The sequence below is a fragment of the Pseudopipra pipra genome, chromosome 2 (genome assembly GCF_036250125.1).
Source record: "Pseudopipra pipra isolate bDixPip1 chromosome 2, bDixPip1.hap1, whole genome shotgun sequence".
NCBI classification, from domain to species: domain Eukaryota; kingdom Metazoa; phylum Chordata; class Aves; order Passeriformes; family Pipridae; genus Pseudopipra; species Pseudopipra pipra.
Genome location: NC_087550.1, coordinates 101,093,068 through 101,114,985, shown reverse-complemented (window position 1 = coordinate 101,114,985; position 21,918 = coordinate 101,093,068). Strand labels below are relative to the sequence as shown.

General features: G+C 41.9%; 1 protein-coding gene across 9 annotated transcripts in view; it reads left to right on the top strand.

Moving 5' to 3' along the window:
* Positions 1–21,918, top strand: part of GPM6B (glycoprotein M6B) — a 108,140-nt gene that overhangs the window by 55,571 nt on the left and 30,651 nt on the right. For 2 of the 9 annotated variants that reach the window (XM_064646638.1, XM_064646637.1), the window contains exon 1: positions 19,761–20,053. The exons of 3 other annotated variants lie outside the window; for them this stretch is intronic. In XM_064646638.1, the coding sequence (XP_064502708.1) occupies positions 19,993–20,053 (61 nt within the window). In that variant the 5' untranslated portion in view covers positions 19,761–19,992. Of the gene's footprint in view, positions 1–19,760; positions 20,054–21,918 lie in introns of those variants that run through there. 4 more of the 9 variants (XM_064646636.1, XM_064646640.1, XM_064646633.1 and 1 more) reach the window with 3 other exon arrangements.

The following is a 21,918-nucleotide window of genomic DNA, read 5'->3' as shown; positions in this document are numbered from 1 at the left end:
GGCAAGTTCAGGTGTGTTTACACTGCTGTACCTGCATTTATAAATTTATGTGGTCACAGGCAAAGGTGTTGCTCCTCCTCATGAGATAAGGCAATTCACAAAGAGAGGAAGTTTCTGCACCACAAGGGCATTCCTGCCAGAGGACAGATTTTTGTATCAGATACATTGAACAGGCTGAAATTATATCTAATTAATGACTGTGTAAGCTGGCCTTGTGCTAGAAAGCCATATGTTCATTTGTGTAGACACGGTGGAGACAGGCAAACAGCATCTGCAGCGATTACAGATCTGCCCCAGAGCTGCTTACTCACTGCAAAGCACTTGATGAGGGAGGCAATGCCGATGCCAACCACCTGAAGTAGCACTGATGCTCACTGATAATACATGAACAGATACAATAATATGTGAATTATCATGGCACATTGCTGCCTGAAATGTTTTGTCACTATGGGATGGGGTCCTCAGCCTGTTGACTGGTTGGGGGTACCTCATCTGTAGAAGGGCTGAGTTGTCAGATAAGTGCTTGGATGCTGAAGGCAACCTGTGTGTGCAGCACTAGCATGGCAGATAATGTATAAGCAAGTGTTTCTTTTTAAAGAGAGAAGGGAAGCAGACATGGGTGGGAATGGCTCACCTATGTGGAGTTACAACTGAGAGCTTTTCTCCAGCTCATGGGAGTAAAGTGACTTTCATCACCAGGTCCACTAACCCTGAAAAAATGTGCCATAGCTAGCAGAAACATGTATGTGCATATGCCTCTTTTAGGTATATTTCTTGTCAAAGAGGGAAAGGAAGGTGTGTTTTAAATGTGGGCAAATAGTAGCTCAGTATAAAATCTCTTCTAGAAATCTCTCTCAGCCTTTGAGAAGGTACTGAGAGTGCTTTTTAGTTGCTTTTCTTTTCTTCTTGAGGACTTTCAAGAATGTTTTAAGGAGCAAATAGGAGACTTGGGGAAGGACCAGAGCAAAGAAAATAATTTTGCTGTTATTAATTTTGATAAGGTGAGTAGTGACCATTTACCTTTCACCAGAGTTGCATTTTTTTCAGGGGGAAGGTGATGCCTTGGATTACATAGGCAGTCTGAAAAAATTCTATTGAGCTAGAGGAGAAAAGGCATTTCTTTATCCTTGAGGTGTTTTATAGTTGTCCTCTGGGATGAAGACTAAATCAAACAAGCTAATTTTGGAAAACTAAGAAGTCCCATCATCTTTTCCTCTGGCATTTTTGCCATTTCAGACAGCTCTGTCTTTCTAATACCATTTTTCTTCTGACTCTTACTCTGCCAGAGACCAGTATCCTTGGTGTATGGCTTCCAGTGCTCTTCTGCATGTGAGAAAGAAACGTTAGCCAAGGGAAGAGTCAGAGAAGGGGTATTGTTCAGCTTTGTGGCCACATACATCCTCCCTCTCTCTGAAGAGGAGCCCTTAAATCCTTCAAAAGTGAATATGAATAATGAAGTGCGTTAGAAGATGGGAAATTTTGTAGTTACTTACAGTGATCTGGTACCACTTTAACATCTACCTGTACACCATCAGTGGGCAGGTGGGCTTTTCTAATCAATTGCAGGAGAAATTGGAGAAATTTTAGTTGTCTCAGTATCTCTGTGGGTTTAGTCCTTAATTATCCTTTTGTACCATTCTGCTGAAGCATGTTTGTTAATCACTCCAGAGTACTTTAGCTTCTTTCAATATATTGAATTCCACTTGGATGCTTTTAAAAGTGTTTGCGTAGCATATGCCTTTCTTAGCAGTATGGGAAATGTCCACAGTCTGAAACAAAAGTGCAGTGTTCCAAACTCAACATCCATGTTGTTATTCCGTAAATTAGTACGTACTGTGCTGTTACGTAAGTTTGTCTTGTGTCAGAATAATAAAAGCTGAGTGTGCTAAAAGACTGATAAGCCTGCCATGAAGAATTACATTTTTCAAGTTCTTCTGCCTTAAAATAACACCTGTTGCTTTACCAACGTGCTGGTAGTATAGCATGTCTTGAGAACTAGTATAAAAAAAGAAAAAATTAAAAAAAAAAGCCATTTTTTCAGGCCGTTCAGGTCTGAGCCTTGGCAGCCTTGAATTTAGTATTGTCTCTGAGCCACTCTTATACAAAAGGACTACGAGAAAGCACAGCTGTTCTGTATTTTTGAATATTAAAAATGGACAAAGTCACTTTTCAGTAATACTGCAGTAGCCTCAAGGACCGAATGCAAAAAACAAGTGCTCCTTCTGTTGGCAGGTGGGAAGTTCAATCCCTTAAAATGCAAAATAAAAAAAATAATAAAATAGATGGTTGTGCAGATCCTGAGGGTAGCCTGCAATGAGGGCGAAGGGACAAGTACCCCACAGCTGCTGGTGGAAATCACTGCTGGCAGTGTGTGCGCATAAACCAACAGCGCACTTCCAGCAGCCCTTAAATAAATGGCGGGGGGGAGAGGGGAAGTTCACCCCTGATACCGCGGCTCTGCACAATGACCGCCTTTCTGGGTGCCGGGGTCACAGCTGCTGTCTGGAGATTACGTACAGAAGCACTCTTCTTCTCAGGAGAATGAGGTTTCCTGGAGGATTAAGCAGAGGCTGAAAGCAGGAGGAGTTATTTGGGAGGGAGACAAAAGAAAGCGAGCCCTTGGCTGTGACAGGCGACGGGGGCGGAATATAGGGAGTGAGAAGACAGTGGTTGCTGCTTGGATGGGAGAGTCTCCAGTTTGGGATCCTGAAGTGGTCCAGTTGTTGGGTGAAACCCACTGTGGGTTTGGCACGACCTTACCTGCTTTCAGGACCCAAAGCGCTGCTTTTCCAGCAGTGGGAGGTGGATTGAGTCTGACAGGGCTCTGCCACCTCCTGCATCTCAACTAAAGTAATTTCTTTACTCACAATCCAAAGTCCCCTTCAAAAATAGTGATCAATACAGTAATCTGAAAACCCATGTAAAGGTACATTTTCACTCCCTATCTGCTCAGAAAGCTATGCTTTTTTGCATTTTCCTCTGTCACAAACATGATGTCTCCATGCCTTCTGAATCTGCTACTTTTGTGCTTCTTCTTAGCTTTCTTTTTCTTTTTTTTTTCTCCTTTTTTCTCTCTTATCCTGCTATTTCACCTCTTGGGTGCAGACATTCCCAGGCAAGTATCCAGAATATCCTTCTACCCACGTATCATGTGCCAGCACCTCTGTTTTGTGTAGGAAGGTCTTCTATATTTGAAGCCAGGGCCATCTGCCTCAATGCTAAAAAAAAAACCAAACAAACAAAAAAACCCCCAATCAGATTTCTTTCAGTTTGTGCAAGGGCAGTGGCCACAGTTCTTCTGTAAAACTTCAAAAGGAAAAATGCAACCCATTCTGTATTAATAATATTTGAAACTTCTATTTATCTGTTCTAAAGTTGAGTCTTATTTCACCTACTGGATCAAGTTTCCCACATATCCCATATGTCGACAACTTCTTTTTAGTGGCTTCAGAATCCACTAGTGCTTTTTATAATCTGAAACAAATGCATGCTGCACATAATGTAGGAAAGGAGAGGTGGAGGCAGAGGAGGCTGACAATGCATGCATTCAAACCATGAGAAAATGCAAGTGGGAAAAATATGACTGTGTTGGTAGAGCTTGTCAAAGGAGGTTTAAGGCATATCATGTATTAGCAAATCATAGCTATTTTGAAGGCAAAAGAATGAAACTTCTTAAAAGGAGCAGAATTCCAGAAGGATGCTAAGGAGTAAGTATTGGGTGCCAGTGTTTAAATGTAATGTCATAGTTGCTAGTTATTGACCCTGCTGCATGGATATTTCCTAAGTGCAGTATGAGTCATAACCAAATCACTTTTTAAACTCATTTCCATTTGCCTTTCACTCCATAAAATCCTCTCTAAAAAGGAGCATTGTCAAATAAATTGGTAGGAATTAAAATACTGCTATTGCAGCTGAAAGTGGTTCATGCTTTTGATGTTGCATCTAGGCACAAACATAAATAAACAGGAAATCATACAAAAGCTATTGAGGGGAGAAATTCAGTGTGAGGTAGAAATGCAACCTGTGCTGCTCACTTCAGGCCCTGGTTGATACTTTCAATAAGAGCAAAATGCTGAAGAATGCTCCCCTTGCAAGGAGGAACTGAAGCAACTTCTATTTTTTTTGAAGTACAAGTCTATAATATGAATAGTACTGATGACTGCCCACATCTGGTGAATTGGATTAGAATCTAATTAGCATGTAGAGTTTAGAAAACTTTTTTAAAGTTTCAAAAATAATATGTGAAAGAAAGAAATAGCTTAGCTAAAAATTCAGAGAAGTATTACTGAAATGTTCCTTTGGGGATAACTTGAAAGTAGCTTTCCTTCTTCTTAAAGATGTAGCACGCATGAATGGTAACCTATTTTACTTGTTAACATTTTCTGTTGAGATAATTTGGTATGTTTAAAGGTATCTGTTGTATCTAATTGACCCCTGTAGCTTCAAGTCCATCTGGAAATCTAGGCACATACTGTGAAAGATCAATAAAGCGATTTTAGTGTTTGTAAAAGCAGTTTTTCTGGCCTAGTTTATGCATTAAAAAAGATAATACACCTGTCCTACATTTGTGAAATATCTCAACAAACACAAAAGGATAGTATATTCTGTTTATGTACTTCGTTTTTCAACACTGTGTTGTAATAGCGTGTTTCCAAGAAACTTTCCCCTCTAATCTCATTCACTTACATATACATCAACTATTCTGTATAGCAGAGAGGTTAAATTCAGGCTGAAATGTGGTCAAAAGCAGAAATGGAGGCAGAAACTCCTTCTATAATTCTTACTGTAGAGAAATTCTTTCCCCATGTCTCTAATCTTAGGGTTTACATCAGCACTGAGAAGTCTTTTTGAAGAGAAAAAGATGATTTGTGAAATAGAAATTACAAATATTTTGAGATGCAAACAGCTGCTTTTTTGTCTTCCCGCTCCATTGCAGTTCTGACTATCTGCTCGGGTTTAGGTGTGCAATTTTGTTTTTTCTGTGGGACTGCACAGGGCTGATTTGCAGAGCATATTCATAACAGTGCTTCAACTTGTAGGGGTGGAAAGTGGAGACCACTCTGTATTGTTAGTATGCATTTTGTGTCACAAAGGAAAAATCTCAAGCAGTATTTGTGAGAATGGACCAGCATGACTAGCACTATGTCAAATGATTCAAAACTGTTGAAAATTTACATTTCACTTCTGTAGGGCATCTCACATACTTAGTTGCTACATCTTGGATTAGTTGGGAATTTTGTTTATTTGTTTATTTATTTATTTTCTTTGCTCTGTTTAGAAGAGAGATGAAATTTTGTCAACCTCTGTAGTGATGTTACATTGCAGATAGAGCACAGGTAGAAGGGAAGGAGGAATGTGTCTTTTAGAGGGAGAAGGGTTTGTATGTTTTTAAGCATGCAAGCCCTTGAGTGTTTCTGGGCTTGTTAGCTTCAGTGGAGTATTTCTATGAGGAAGCCTCTCTGTAGCAGAACACAGGATATTTCTCCCCAGTTTGGGATGAGCTTGTGCAGCATGTCTGAGACCATGAAGGATCGTCATGGGAAATTTCAGTGCTCTAGAATGATAGGCTCTGTCCATGCAGAGCAAAAAATTTAGACTAGCAAATTTCTACCATAGCCTGAGAAGACTGAAAATCACCTCTGCCTTGATTCCTGGAGCCAGGTTCCCCAAGTCAGGGCAATATTTAGAAAGTAGTAAAAATAGTAATGATCAGTTTTGTTAGATTGAGTTAAAAGGACAAGAAAGGAAACATGAGGGGCTTGTCCTGCTTCATAGCACATCAATCTGTTGTTCGAGTGTGAGTAGTTTTGGGGTTTGTTTTTTCATGAGATTAATTTAGAAGGCCAGAAACTATTTCTGCCTACAGGAGCAGCCATAGTATGTCCTGAATGTTTTCTGTGGCTTCCTTTTCTCACTGAAAGCTGAAGCGTGAAGCATATTCCGAGATAATTCTGTGCTGTGCACTTGCACTAAAGAAAACAGCAGTAAGTGGGATACTGGAAAAGTTAATAACGCTTACTCAATGTGGAGGTGAGAAGGTAGTTTTGTTTCAGCAAGGTAAGTGATTCATGATGCCAAAATGAATGTAAATGAGGATGGTTTATTTTAACTTACATATCATACATACCTGTTGAGGTCTAAGATGAAGCTAGTGAACCTTCAGTAAGCATACTGTCAGAGTTCAATACCCTGTAGTGATCCAAGCTGTAAAAGCCCTCCTCATCACATGAGAACACAGAGCGCTCTTTCTGGGGCCCTTTGAAAGGAAGAGTGGTGCCATTGTTGGTGGGGTGCTGCCCTGTGCCAGAACGCCACAGCGGATGGCGGCATGTGCTGTGAATTCATCATTGGTCTGAATCCAGTGAATCTGAAGAATAACTGAAATTTGAGATTATTTCCTCGATTGGTTGGTGCTGTGGTCAGGTCCCTTTGGGGCAACGGCAAGATGAAAGGCACTGCTTTACCCTGCTCTGAGTTCTTTCACTTACTTTCTTCTTCACACCCCAGGCATCCTGATGAGAAATTCTGCAGATGAGACATAGTATCTCCAAATAAATGGAGGGCTTTTTTTTCTCAGCTTTCTCTTTTCTTGGTTTAAATTCAAAGTTATGAGACTATTTCACCTGAAGTTTCTGTTGATAGATCCCATCACTAAGAAGCCTACAATCTCATTGCTGAGTTTATTGGACCTTTTTAGTGGGCATATCTCTTACCACTTGTGGTGGGTTGACCCTGTTTGGACACCAGATGCCCATCAAAGCCACTCTGTCCCTCCCTTCCACAGCTGGGCAGTGCAGAGAAAATATAATGAAAGTCTCATGGGTTGAGATAAAGATAGCTAGAGATCACTCACCAGTTAGCATCATGGGCAAAACAGGTTTGACTTAGGGAAATTAATTTATTTTATTACCAATCAAATCAGAGTAGGGGAATGGGGAGTAAAACCAGATCTTAAACCATCTACCCCCCCTACCTTTTTCCCAGGCAGAACTTTACTCAGGATTCTCTACCTCCTCCCTTAAGTGGCACAGGTAGGCAGGAATGGGGGCTGTGGTCAGTCTCTGCCACTCCTTCCTCCTCAGGGGGAGGACCCCTCACGCTCTTTTCCTGCTTTGGCACAGGACCCCTCCCAGAGGTCACAGTCCTCCCTGAACTTTTGCAGTGTGAGTCCTTCCCACAGACTGCAGTTCCTCACAAACTGCTCCAGTGTGTGTCCCTCATGAGATTGCAAGTCCCGCCAGGAACCTGCTCCAGTATGGGCTCCTCTCTCCATGGGTCCACAGGACTTTGTCCAATGTAGGTTTCCCATGGGGTCACTGTCTTCTTTGGGTGTCCACCTGCTCCAATGTGGGGTTCTCCATGGGCTGCACAGGGACATCCTGCCTCACTATGTTCTTCCCCATGGGCTGCAGGGGATTCATAGCTCTGGCACCTGGAGCACCTCCTGCCCATCCTTATTTACTGGCCTTTGTGTCTGCAGGACTGTTTCATGTATTCTCACTTCTGTCTCCAGCTGCAGGTTGCTGTACAGATTTTTTCCCCCTGCTAAATGGATTATCCCTGAAGCGTCACTGTCACCGATGGCCTTGGCCTCGGTCAATGGTGGGTCCATCTTGGATCTGACTGGCATTGGCTCTATTGGAAATGGGAGAAGCTTCTGGCATCTTCTCACTGAAGCGACCTCTGTAGCCACCCCACTACCAAAATCTTGCCAAGTAAACCCAATATGCCGCTTTTTTGTGACCTCTATGTCAATGGAGCTGAGATCTATTTTATTTCATTTTCTCTGTCAGGTTGTTGCAGCATTTGATTAAACAACACTTCCAAAGAACTTAGCTCAGAAGGAGTGCTTGCAAAGTGAAGTACTCATTCAAGTATGAGTGAGAAAACCAGTCTTCATTTTGGTCTTAAATTTCTCTTTTCTCATACCTAGACTGCTTTATTACTCTCACCCATCTGTTAATGATCTAATGAAGGCCTCTGAAAGGCCTAGTAAGTCCTTCCTCCTTTTGCTTTGACATGAGACCTTTCTGTGGTAACATGTGGAGGTCATATCTACTATTTTGATACCAAGTTGTGAAGTGCCTCAGAGCATGGGAAAATGCATGTTTAAAGGCAGTTTACAGGCAGAGGTAGAGAAATACTGCCAAATAATGCATAGTACTCTCCAGTCAGATTTCTTTAGCCCCACTGAATGAATATATTGTTAAAGCAAACCTGGAGACTATGAGAAAGTTTTCCTGGGGATCAAATTGTCTCATTGCTGGCAGAACTGGTACATCAGAGGAGAGTGTGACCCACTAACAGACAGACCCTTGGGCTGTAGGTGCTTGATACTGCAGAGGACATTTTGGTAAAGAGGATGTGAGAGCATCTGCCAGAGGGAGGAGAATGTCTATGGTTAGACCTCAGTCACTGCTGCGTGGTTGCCATGTGGACACTGAAATGCATCAGCACCAAGAGCTCTGTCATTCTGGTGGAAATCAGTAAGTGAAATCAGTAATTGAAATGCCTCTCCTGCCAGGTAATGCAGATCCTCAAGGGCTGGCACCCTGCAGGAGGGAGCATGATGCTGTGTGGACTGCTTGGCACGTGGCAGGGTAAAACTGGATGGCTGAGACCAAAGTGCTCGTGCACAGCAGGGACTGTTGAGTATCTTGAGCATTGCTCCTAAAGAAGTCAAGGAGTAGAGATGGATCGTCATCCTCAGGAAAATTTCCTGAGGCAGAACGGAAGAATCTGAACAAAGCAGACATTTCTCCTACAAGACTCCTGCAGGCTGCAACCCAGGCTTTTTTTTCTGAAGAGTTTTTATATCCACCTTACTTGCAAGCTGCCTGCCTAGGATCTCATTGGCATTCTGCTTTTCTGCTGTAATCTCATGTTGTTAAGGAGCGTGATTTTTGTTCTTAGCTGTGCCACATATAGAAGATTACATAAATACTTTGGAAATCTTGGGAGAGGGAAGACAAAGAAGAAGAAGAAGAAAAACCAAACCTAAACCACCAAACCCTTCCTCTGAGAAGCACGTGTAGTCTTCCTCTCAGAGAAAATTCTGTTTAATGTAGGAGGAAGGCAGACATGCCTCTTTACCAGGAAAGCCACAAACTGGCTTTCTAATGGTCCAACTGTGTTAATGAGCAATTACAGACCAGCACACTGATCTGAGATAGATTTATTCTTCTAGCAGCTGTTACCTAAAGATGTTTTGATGGAGGAGTGCTTTTTCCTGCTTTTGTGTCTGTGTTGAACTCACATAATTTCCATCTCCTGCCCTCCTTTCCCTGATAAACAGTTATTCACTTTCTAATTTGAAGCTATTTCATGAAGGTTGTACTTCTGAGGTTCAGCTCTCCTGTTCATAACCCTCAAGTTAAACCAAAAGATAATCCCAGAATGGGGGGACGGCTTTCTTTGCTCCTCCTTACAGCACAGTGGTTTGATTTCTCACTTTGATATTTTCAACAGTGTGCCCCTGGCACAGTAGTAAAATTGAGCTGTGGATACAGGACCCTTTCTCTTGGGTTGCTGTGAACGTATTCGAGTTCTGAAATTCTCAATGACAGGGTCCACGCAGGTGCTGAGTGCAGTCAGACGAGCTCACTGGGGGGTGGACCCTGAACTGCAGTTCAGTGGAAGCACTGCACAGCACCGTGTTGCTCTTTGCAATACCGAAAGATTGGCTTTTTCTTTTAAAGTCTGAACCCGATCAAATAATAAGATTTTTATCAGTCGCGCTTCCTTCTTTCAGAAAGAGTGAAAATTTGTTAAATATGCTTGTAACTCGGGAGAGAGGGAATAAAACTTCAAACAGTGCTGCTAAAAACAGCCTGGGCTGCTTTTGTTTGGACTTGCAAACCGCAGCAGCTTAATGCCTCCATTGTATGCAGGGGGAAATATGCTAATTCGAAGCACATTTCCCATCAGAAGCCCTTTCAGGCCTGTCATCGTTGAGATATGAAGGATGATAAAAGCGGGGAGAAGGGGGAGGCCCGTATTCTGGGAGCGCGGCTGCTGGTTATTGTGCACGGGGAGCGGGGCTGAATAGGGCTGACGAGCCCGGTCACCCGTGAAGCCCCAAGGCCGTGCGGGTTCCCATGGGCGGCCCTGGCCCCGCTGGGACCCCCGCCAGTGCCATTAGGGCAGGGGTCCTGGAGAGCGCTCCCCAGGCAGCCGGGACAGGGGTGGTGGGGCTGCTGGCAAGGTTTGCAGCGCTGGCCACCATCACCCATCCTGCAGCTCTGTAAACCAGTATTTCTTTCTGGCTAACACGGACAGCTACTTTCTGTTCACTTTAAGTGCAGTTTAAGCTGAAATAACAGATTTTTCGTGACAAGGCCTCCATCGATTCCTTTCCAAGTTGCTGATGTGTGCAGGGCAGTGGTGCTCTCTGGCTGCGCAGTACTGAGCTCCCTCAGTAAAGAGTTGCCTTCAACTCGGGGAAATGGGGGCTGCCGCAACTGGGGTGATTTTTTTCTTCTCGGTTATGCAACAGAAGGGAGTCTGTGAAATGCTACTTAGTCTGTTACCACATTTGTATGATTGTATTTGAGGTTGAAATAAATGGATTCATCAGTGTTTCGTATGTATTGAAAAAATCCCTAAACACTAGTCTTTACTGAATGATATAGATAAAAACCTAGAATTTGATTTTTTCCTTCTCTCTTAAAGTTATGAAAAGGTCTTTAAATGGTGGAGTTTGTCACAGAAGCCTGACACTGTTGGTCCAGAGCTTGGGAGTTGCTCAGTTTATCCAGGACTACATTTTCTGTTTTCTTTTAAACAGATGCTAGTGTTGTTTTATTGTAGAGAATTTGGGATTAAGTGAACTCGAGTTCTGATAATGTTGCTATGATATTTACTTGGAAACTGCCTGAAATGGCAATGAAAATTTAGTTATAGTTGGTTGTTTGTCTCTATAAACCTGCAGTGTACTAATGGCAAATTACACTAAGAAAATGGGCTTTTGATTGCATTTGCAATCTGGTGATGTTCTCTCTGCATTAGAAGTATGTGCAACCCTTGAACACACAATTAGTTTCTGAGGACCATAGCTGGAATTAAGTGCTTAGAAATACTTTTAAAGCTGTGGGTGGTCTTCAGTTTCTTCCCTGTACTAATGAACTTGTGAACAGGCAAATTGGGCTGGTTGATTTTGGCTTGACATGAGAAGCTGTGGTCTTTTTCTGCAACCTGTGGGCAAGTCTGATCTGCAATGAGAAGTGCTCTGTCCCAAGTTGAGCAACATGCATCTGGTCACTTCCAAGACAGTCAACCCATACTTGACATAGTAAAGTTTTTTTGATACAGAGACACAGTTCCTCTTACAGACAAAGGAAAGAACCTTAGCCAGAGCTCGGGGTGTTTTCTTGCCTTATGCTTTTCTCGTTCTCATCTCCCAGTATATCCATCCCTTCTCCCTTTCCTTGATTCCTTGGCTTCTTTCTTTTCCTCCCCAAATGGTGCAGAAAGGTAGAGCAGATGATTGTACTTCAGGAATCGGTGGTGGTGATAGATGTGTCTGTACTACTACTGAGATCAAAAAAGCCTGGTACCATTTTGCATAACAAATGTGAGGGTCTCCAGAGTAAAGTAACTACAATGCTTACTGTTTACACTTGGGAAGCTCTGAGTGCAAGAGAAATTGTTACAAATGTACTGAAACCCAGAGTGCAGAAATAAAATGGGATGGGAATGATACAAGGAATAGATGAAGTAGATGCTAAATGAATTTCACTCTGATTCATGACAAAGTGCAGAAATGATGCCTTTCAGCTGTTTAAAACAAGTGAATGTCATGTTTGGAAAGAAACGGAGAAATGGGGATGTAACTAGGCAATGTTGGGGTGGGATCACTCAAAAGAGAGTCTGGGTGGTTTTCAGGCAGCAGGACTGGAGGCCATTTCAGAGGCTGGGATCCTGCTTCTTCTGGAGAAGCTGCTCTGTCTGCATTGACTGCAGCAGGGGCCTGTCATTGTGCAAGCCCTCCTTTGTGCCAAGCCTCAAAACCTGCCGGGCCACAGAATGGCTCTTCCCGTGAAACGACTGAAAGGCTCCAAGCTTGAGACACTTAGAAAATTAGGCGAGACAAAGTGTTGGAAATGTATACTCTAGGGAATAATCCTGCCCTGGCAAGGGATTTTACTTGACAGCCTATCTGGGAATCCACGCTGAAAGCTGCTACTTTGTCCTTAACTCACCCTATAGCACTTTTGTCTCGGAGCTCACTTTGTATGCAGGATCACCCATTGCTGAGGTTCGGCAAAAATCGAGGCGTGACATGATCCAGACGGAGCTCCAACCACACTCGTTGTTAGCAGGTTAAGTCATTCCCTGTTTATAAAGGTAGAGGGTGGGTTTTTCTCTTAATTTCGCTGAACTCCCTGAGTGCACACTTAACTTTTTATGGGTGCAAGTGAAAGACCCGTTAAACATTTCAGCTGCCGTTGTTTGTTGTTCATCGGCGGTGTTCTCAAAGGCTTTGCAGAGCGCAGAAAGAACAGCTACTTTATACATGACTGGGATCCCAATTGCTGCAGCTAGAGAGGATTGGAAAAGCTAGGCCGGGCAAAGTTGCCTGGCACATATTTAGTCGATGAGTTAATTGGACACCCTCAAAGTGGGACTTGTTAATGTCCTGCTGGTTTCCTAATGAGGATATCTACTCTTGCAAAGAATACAATGATTAATTGGGGACCCTTTCATTAGTGTCTTAACTGAGGATTTCATGACTAGTGTCTTGTGTGTGAACAGAAACTATACTTGCAATTCAACTGGCAGTCCAGCTCTGCATGACAGGACCGGTCCAGGATCTTTCCCAAAGTATAGTTTAATTACACTGGAATGGGAATTTTCTGTGTCAGGGAAACAACTGTAATTGTGGTGACTTACAAGGTGCTGAAACTTCAAACAATGAATTTCAGTACCTCATACCAATCATTATTTTGATGTTTTCTTTTACATCAACATTTTGACTGTCAAATTAGGTGGGCTTTTCAAAATGTCGACACACTCAATAATCCACGAGTGGGGGCTGAGCCTTGGACTGGTGGGGCGAGCCTTTCACCCGGGGATGCTGAGGTGAGTGGCTAACGGTGCCTAAGAAACAGTGCTCCTGCCACACAGTTTAGCTCTGCTGCAGACTCCAGTCTGATGTTGGCTGACTTGGTTCCTGGCCCTGAAATCTTGAGCTGGAGGACTCTGTAGCCCTGGGATGGTTGTGCATTCACTATTAAACTGAATGCTATTGCGTGACTCTGTAAATTAGTTTGCATTCCTCACAGTGGTACCAATGATGCTTGTATGCTTTTCTGCTCAATAAAAATATGTATGTAATCGTTTACATCTTCATATACATATGAAAACACACACGTGTTTTTTGCATATGTGTACACACACAGATCTACATGATTTATGCATAAAATCCTTCATGACATTCATGAGGATTCTCCATCCCTGACTCTCCCCATGTGTACCCCCAGTGTGGGGTACCCAGTGAGAGGTACCTTTTTATAATCAGTGCTCCTTGGTTTCTTTTTGGGAAGCTATAGCGTTTTGTACTTCTTTATATTTCCCTGCTTTTTTCCATGCTTTGTGAAAAGACTGGACTGAGGCCAAGACTGAAGAACAAAACGAGCACTGAATAGATGAGAGATTGTAGGTGGGATCCTGAAGTCTATGTGAAGAGTGGGAGGGTAATTTTGAAAATCAGAACTGGATGTAAAGTTAACACAGGATTGCCTGGTTAAATCTCATTTTGTGGAGCAAAAGGATAAGTTTGGGTCAAGGCTGAACTCAGAGAAAAAAATTCAACATGTAACCTCCCAATACCAGTCCTGTGTCAAATTCTCATGTTTTTGGAGATGAAGCAGCTGTATTAGCAGGAGTATATTATGATACCTTTGCTGCCTTCCAAATTGCTGGCAGAAATAGCTCTTCTACAAGTACAAGAGGCACTTCTACTTGAGTGCCAGCAAGTGTGACATAAATATCTAGGATGCTATTTCAGTATGTCCAAGTATTCAGAAGCTGTAGTTATTCTTCTGAGATGGCACTAGGCTTTGGCAGTAGTATTGGAGAAGAGGGTTCAAGCAAAGCTAAAGATGTTGGATTGTCTTCAAGGTGCAGAATTAAGGGAACAAAGGCAAAAGACTTGAGCATATTATTATCCTGATGCACTGCAAGGCAGAGAATCTCCCCTCAGTTGTGAGGGACAGAGGGAGCAAAGAAAGGTGGTTATGTGTGTCAATATCAAGAACCTAGTCCTTAAAAGTATGGAGGAGCATTTGAAGTACTGTTGAAAGGTTTCATAAATTAGTCATGTAAGTGAGATATTGCTACTGATGAAGAGAAAAAAATATGCAAGATAGGGTAACTCAAACCTTGTTTTGTTGCCTAATTGTAAAGTTAAAGCATTTGAAACTTGCCATGTAGTATACTTATAGAAAACTGTACATACTGCCAGAAAATTGTTGAGCTGGAGTAGAAGCTGAAGACAGCCATTGGAGCTGGAAGTCTGAACACTACCTGCTTAATGAAAGCTCCTTCTGGGGGAGATGCTAGGAAGCCTTTGCTTTGATTTTCTGTATTTTCATGCTATTTCAACTGTAGAGTTCTAGTTTGGGCTCCAGTTTGTCACTATATTTCTTTCTGGCTTGCCAAAAGCATGGTGCTACTCCAGGCAGCCTCACCAGAAGGGGGTGCAAGAGGTGATGCTGCTTCCAGCTTAGGTTCAAGTGTAGCCTGTTTTGTTTTCATTTTTATTGCCTTTCCTCAGATGTCTTTGGCATGGTTGAGATTTCTATATTTTGTCTGTCAGAGTTACGAATTGTTTTCCCAAGGTTTTTTTTTTTTTTAAATACAAGTTTCTTACACCCAGGAAAATGTTACAAAGGCCATTACTTAGATTAGATAAATAAAATCTAGGGGTTTTTTCCTGTGCTGTTGACCACCTTTCATGAGCAGAAATGGAGCTTAAATTGCTTAAGAACACAACAACTTTTGCTTTGGTTTTGACTTTGATTACACCTCTTTAGGTTTTTTTTCTTTGGTAGCCTTCACATCTCTGCCATCTGAGTCATCTTTGAGACTAGGACTTGATGAGACCTAACTGCTGGAAAAGCTGTACAGAGCCATCTATTCACTTTCTAAGGGATTTTTTTCCCCTTCCTTTATGTTCCAACTAAAGGTTAGCCATCCGTGTATGTTTTGGATCTGGACTGTTTATTGCCTTTGATTCTCATTGGTGGCTGTGAGTGCAGTGGACTAAAGCAATGGTCCAGATGGAAACAAACAGGCTGGACAGAGAAATGTATGCAGCCCAACTACTGAACAACATCTACTTTGCCTGCCTGCTTGCTGCCAGGCATTTAGCTTGGCAGCAGTTATTGCCATCTTCATGTGGCTTTATTAAGGGGGCCATAGAACTGGTTAACGTTTGCTTACCCTTCTGGGTGTAGGTGCTTTGGTTAACTCAGTGATTTTCTTTGGTTGCAGAGATAACCACTATCCATGCTCAAGCCTTTACTTTTGCTCTTTCTTATGGAAATCTGAGATTTAAACCCCTAAGTGCAGTGCTTTTTAGTAGTCTGTATTTTATATCGTGTAAAAGTGCAGGGGTTTTACACTGTTATTTGTTAATTAATTTGGATTTTGTTTTTCTAGTAATTTAGTATGTCTGAAAGAACAGACTTCAATGTTTTTTTCTTAAAAGTACTTGCCAGGAATATGACTTCTCTGCAACTAAAAGCTTGTTGTCATGCTTTGATTTTATCCACGTGGAAAATTTACCTGCATTTGCATAGGCATTTGGATTGGGTTTTCTATGCAAGTCTTTGGTAACTGGTCTAAAGCTGGTTTGAACACAACTGATTACATTGCACCAAGTGGCTTCATGTGTATTTGTTCTTTCTCCTGAATATTTTTTCCATATTTTCTAAAAAAAAAAAAAAAAGTATTCTGCAAGTTGTCTGTAAAATTAGCTGTTTGGACTATGTTTCGGTCTTGTTTGAGGGACGGTCTATGTATTTAACTTCTGGGTCTTGAATCTCATAGACAAATCTCAAATTGCTCTTCAACTATATGAGAACACTCTTTATTACAGCTCTGTGAAGCCTTTGTAGAAATTGCAAGTGTGTATTCATCTCCTGAAAGCTTGTGAAGAATTTGCTGTAGCTTATGGTAGAGCTTCTCAGCCTTCAGGAATGTAAACTAGATTCAATGACATTAAAGATAGATGTTCAAAAGGAACTGGCACATGAACAGAACTGGGTTTTTAATATCTTTTTTAACTTCTACAATTGTGCTATTTTAACTGACTGAGCACAATGATTAAATAATGGGAATTTATTTTTTTTTTAAACCTAGATAAAATAGATTTCAGCCTCTTTTTTTTAAACTCTTTTGCACGGAATGTGACTTGGTCTGCAGTGCCTTCACATACTTTCCTTCGCTGCTATTCATCCTTGGGTTTGGTAGTAGGCTCAGAGCTGTAGTTTAGCAGCAGAAACTGTTGCTGCTAAGCCCCCCTCTTCATTTTCCCTTTTATTTTGGTCTGCAAATAAAATACTGGGCCGAACTCCTGAAACATAACTAAATGTAACTAGCTGCCATGCCTGGTTGCTGGTTATCTAAATCAGCCTGGTTTGTACAGCAGGTTTTTGCTGAATGTCAGTCTTTAAAATTTTTTTTTTAATACCTGCCTTTGTGGATTAGTCTTTGGCTGTATTGTCATAGGCATGAACTTGATGTCTCCCAGTCTCATCAGATATTATGAAAAGGATGCATCTGATTAAGGAAGGGAACATTGGATGAGACAACTTACTGGCTGAGATTAATGCTCGAAGCACAAGATCAGCACTCATATTAGCACTGGAGGAAATAGCATATAGTTTGTTTTATTTGCTCTGTTTATCAATGATGGGGCAGAAGCTTGAAAATTAAGGAATTACTTAGGATACTAAGTGGTTAAAACCTATCATACATTGCAGCAATCTGGAAAATAGAAAGAAGGGAGGGGGAGAACTTTACGCTCATGCCTCACTTGAAGCTTTTAAAGGATGATTTAGTAGGTAGAATTAATGCTTTTGAATAGTTGGGTTTGATGGTTTTTGAAGTCTTCAGTTCAAGCTCTTGTGAAGTTGATTCTGGTATTGTGCACTGGTTTCTTCATTGCTTGTTTGGGGAAGAGGTTATCCTGGGAGACAGTAAAGAGTCTCCCAGCTTGCTAGGTTTTGGATTCTTAACCATCAGCTCTGAAGTCCTGAGCCTGCCTAACAAATTCTGCTTGCAAACAGGAAAGTGTGCAGCTGTTTGAAGGAGTAGGTCTCACAGATATAGCGTGGAGGGGTTTGTTTGTGGGTTCCATCCAGGGATAATCTGTAACCAAAGGTTCTGTCTAATGTATTTTCTGTTTAAAAAAGGAAATTCCAGATTATGTTTATATTTTCTGTGTATTTATCCTGATAAGTGCATTGATATTATACTACTTGAATTAAGTTATGAACAGGCTTTTGTAACTTTTGGTAGTCAGAAGAGATGTTTCAACCTTTTAAAGTTTTAGACCTTCCAGTCTAAGTAAGCAACGATCATTAAGAATCAGAGATCTAGATTGTGACAGCAGTGAGCAGAAGTACCAACTGCACAATGAAAAGTTCCAAGAAGTTCCATTTTAATGTCAGAAGCAATCAACTGCTTTGACCAATGACTAAAATTTGTGTGACTTTCAGGAAGTAGGGTGTGTTTGGCATGGATTTTCAATCCTACTGGTGTAAAATGGGGAAAAAAGCACTCTTTGTAGAATATTTTCTTTGTATATTCAGCATCCCAAATGTAAAGAAGATGTTTTCCTTTCTTGACTGTGGGATTTGAACAATTTTTAGTAATGGCTAAAAGAATGTAGCTAACATGTCACCTGCTTTTTCACCTTTTGGCTGATTCCTTCAGGGAATGTGTTTGCAGTGCATGATCTTGCTGGGGAAGGATTTCAATATGTGTGTGGGCATTGGAGAAGACTGGAGAAATATGCCATGTACCTGGGTTGAGGTCTCTTCTGGGGCTGCTGATTTGATTACCTTCAGGAACCTATTGCCTCACATTGGTTCCTGAGGATATTTCATCTCCTCTACAGATTAGCCTCATCCTGTTTATATAAAGGTCTTCTGAGGTGGGAACTTCAACTGCAGACTTTTCCTGGACTTCAGGGAAGCATTTTAGGCAAATACTTGACATCAAGTTTAATACTGTGATACACAACCTTAGGATAAGTCCAAGACCTCTTGGCAGCTGGGCTGGAGCCTGAACTCTGAGCAGTAATGTTCAAAGCAAAGTAACAGCTATGGTGACTGTGGTGAGAGAAGAGATTTTATGCACTAATTTCTTGAAAGAGAAGGGAACTTTCTCTAAATGTTTGGTGTGAGGTTTTTTGTGCTTTTCGCTAGACATCTGTAGAAATAAAAATGCACAGCAAAATTGTGGGTATAATAGCTTCAACTAGAAGAGGCTGAATTGCAACTACAAATCTTTGGACTGCTTCCCTCTTCCCACTTTTCTCGTTGAATCTGTTATAGGGGACATTCAGTGTGTAGGTTTTAACATCCTCAGGGTTTGCTGAGTCCGCTAGGTGTCTTTGCAAGCTGCAGAATTGGCTGCAGTGACTGGACCACAAGGACTATTGCTCCATGGTTGCTCCATCATCCTATGCACAAAAAGGAGTGCCTTTGGGCACATCTGCCCTGTGCAGTGTGTTGCACTGTGGGGCATTGAAACAAGTAAAGCGATAGGCAAGGTTAATTAGCCTCAGCACAGTACAGCCTTAAATGTGTCAGTTGTCTTGGGGTTTGGGAGGGGAATAATACCCCTATGTGGTTTTGTCCTGCTCTGTGGCACCCCAGCACGGGCCCCTCAGAGCAGGCTGGAGACACCTAGTCACCTCATGCAATGCAATGTTGACATGTCTTGGGTTTGTTGCTCCTAGAGCCAGGCTAGTACAGATTGTTAGATCATGCTACAGTCTGTCTGAATTAAGGGGAGCAATCAAACGTGCTGAACAGCAGCTCTGTGCTCACTTCCAAGCATGGCTTTAGGTCTCTAGTGGCAGACCTCCTTTTAAAACCCAAGCTGTGTTTTCTTAAACATTTTATCCTTTTAAGTATTGCACGTGCATTTTGGGTTACTTGAACTCGCTTCCTTTCTGCTTGGTTGGATTTTCTTTTGCTTCTTTTTTCCCATTGCGCTTGCTAGTCAGAGAAAGAATTTAGATTTTCCATGTACATACATATATGCCCACTTTTGCTTTTATGCTTCTCTCACACAGTCTTTTGCCGTGGGTGAGCGGAACTTAGTCGGCAAAGAAAGCAAACAGAGAGAACAGACCCATCACCCCCCGCCCCTTGAAAGAGCAGAGGGCATGTGGAATAAATCAAAATGCGAAGCATAATAACAAGGTCCCATGGGAAAAGGAGCCTTGTGATTGTGTGCCGGCGTGCACTTCTCTTAGAGACGGCGGCCGGGGGGCTCACCCCACAACGGCCAGGGGGCTCCTTTCTTTCTCTCTTGCATCTCCCCTCCCGATGTCACCAATTCATTCACCGCCCAGAGAATTGATTAGCGTTTGTTGGGAGCCTTGGGAGACGGGGAAAGAGGGGGAGAGCAGAGGGCAGGAGGAAGGGGGCGCAAGCGGGTGATGCTGGTCCCCACGGTGTGGCGAGGCGAAGCACAGTTGGGCGCAGGATGGCTATTTTATAGCTGGGGACCGTGGTGACGTATAGCTGAGCGCTCGCTGGCACAGCTCCTCGTGGACCAGTCAGCGGAGCGAAATTGAAGCTGACAAGACTTTTCTGGCATTTTGGAAAGGACTGTAATCTACTGTAGGGGAGAACAGAGCCGCTCAATCACCGCCGCTGTAAATAGGAGACGGAAGGGAGTGAGAAAGGAGGCGAAGAGAAAAAGTGCTTGCTGGGGGGGGAGGGGGGGGCGGCATTTTTGGTGGATGGTATGAAGCCAGCCATGGAAACTGCAGCGGAGGAAAATGCAGAACAAAGCCAAGAGAAAAAAGGTACCCAGGGGTCTAACAATAGCCTGTTTAAATCTTTTCATTCAGGGGGCTTAAAGAGGTTTAGGCTAGTTTTGTCACTTTTTCAAATAGCTCTTAAACAATCATTACTGCATCTTCGGGCTTTCAGCCGTCCTTTCCTGCATGGCTTGACAACAAATTAATAGAGCAGCAATCTTTCTGTCTGCGTCTGTATTTGCTCTGAATCTGTCCTAACCCTACCTGAAATGATGCTTGCAAAAGAAGTCTTGTTATTGCTGCATCTTTGAGGGATTTTGGTAAATTTGGTTTACAGAAGTAGCGTGTGCCTGTGTGTTTGCATGTTGTTTTCAGAGCCATAATCTGGTGTTTTCATCGAGACTAGCCATGTAGCAAGGCTTTGCAATGCAATGTGGGAGACCTAGGTTATAACAACATATAATAAATTATAATGTCACACAACCTTCATGTAGTGAGCTTGATGCCAAATGGTACTCTTATTTTTAAATTCCTTTTCTATGGTGTCATCTGGCAAATTTCACTTTTGTAGAGATCTGTCTGTACTATGATAATGGGGAACAATGCAATGAGTTTTTCAACATTAGATTTCAGGATGTGTTAATCACTGAGAATTGCTGCTTAATAGAGAGAACAATTCTATAGTAGTGGTTCTGTGGTAGGGAGATGGCAGCCCAGAAAGAGAGGTGCTTCATCCATGCCAGCCTTACAGGTGATTCTGTTTGGTCTGGTGTGCTGAACTTCAGAGGGTAAATTCAACTAGCAAAGGCTGTTTTGTTTCTGTGTCATGTAATTTATGTCAAATATGTGTTCCTCTTCAATGTAGCAGACTACTGTACAGATCATAGCAGTACTTTTTTTTGCTAAGTGATACAGCAGTAATAAAATTATTTAAATTTCCACTGCCTTTTTACATGAATCGTAGTATACTTTTTAACCTGTCGTGTATAATTTATAAGCAATCTGAGTGTCTCCTCTGGGTATCTCATAGGCTTAGGCAGCTGATACACAACTAATACATTTCTCCAACCAGAATTCTTTCATTGACTGTTAAACAGTTCAGATATGAACATGATAAATCGTGGTGCTGTCCAGTGCCAGATTTTGTTTTCCTACTTTGAATTTGGTTCCTGCTACATGCTTCCTATAATTCAAAACGAGCTTCAGTTTCAAGTAAATGAAATTTGTCAAGTGATTAGATATAGTACTACATAATCCCTTAGGGATTTCACAAAAGGAGGTCCACTGATGAGAGATTAAACTCTGAAAGCCATTAATGTATGGGGACAATAACCCACCTCACTGCAGATTTTGAGTAATTAATGTACAAAATGGCCTGAATAGCTTGACTGTAAAACCACCTTGAACTGATAGATCATTCTTTAAAAATGACAGCAATTTTTTGTTCTCATTGATGATCTTCCTTTAAACTAATGGAACTCATGTTATAATAAACACCAAAGAAAATTATCTGTATGCATTAGCAGCTGTGCAAAACAAAATGTGTTGCTGAGTGTGTTTATGATGAGTTTATGGTTTCCCTTTTGTTTTGGTAAGGGTGAAAGCACAACAAGTAGAACAGTAAATATGCTACGAAGTCAAGGTGGTTGATCTGTTTTTTTCATCGGATGCAAGCAGGGGAGCCTCCTCTCCTAACGTTACTACCATTTCCTAGTTTTTTCTGTGATAATTTTATACTTTGGGTTCGTTATATAGGTATGTGTATGTAGCACTCCTAGGCTTTGTTCTTGCCAATTCTCTGATTTCTTAAAGCAACACATGGTCTCTCACATTATGCTCTGTATTTCTATTCATTTAAATTCCCAATATGTTTCACAGCAAATTAAAATGCAGAAATCTGAAACACTCGT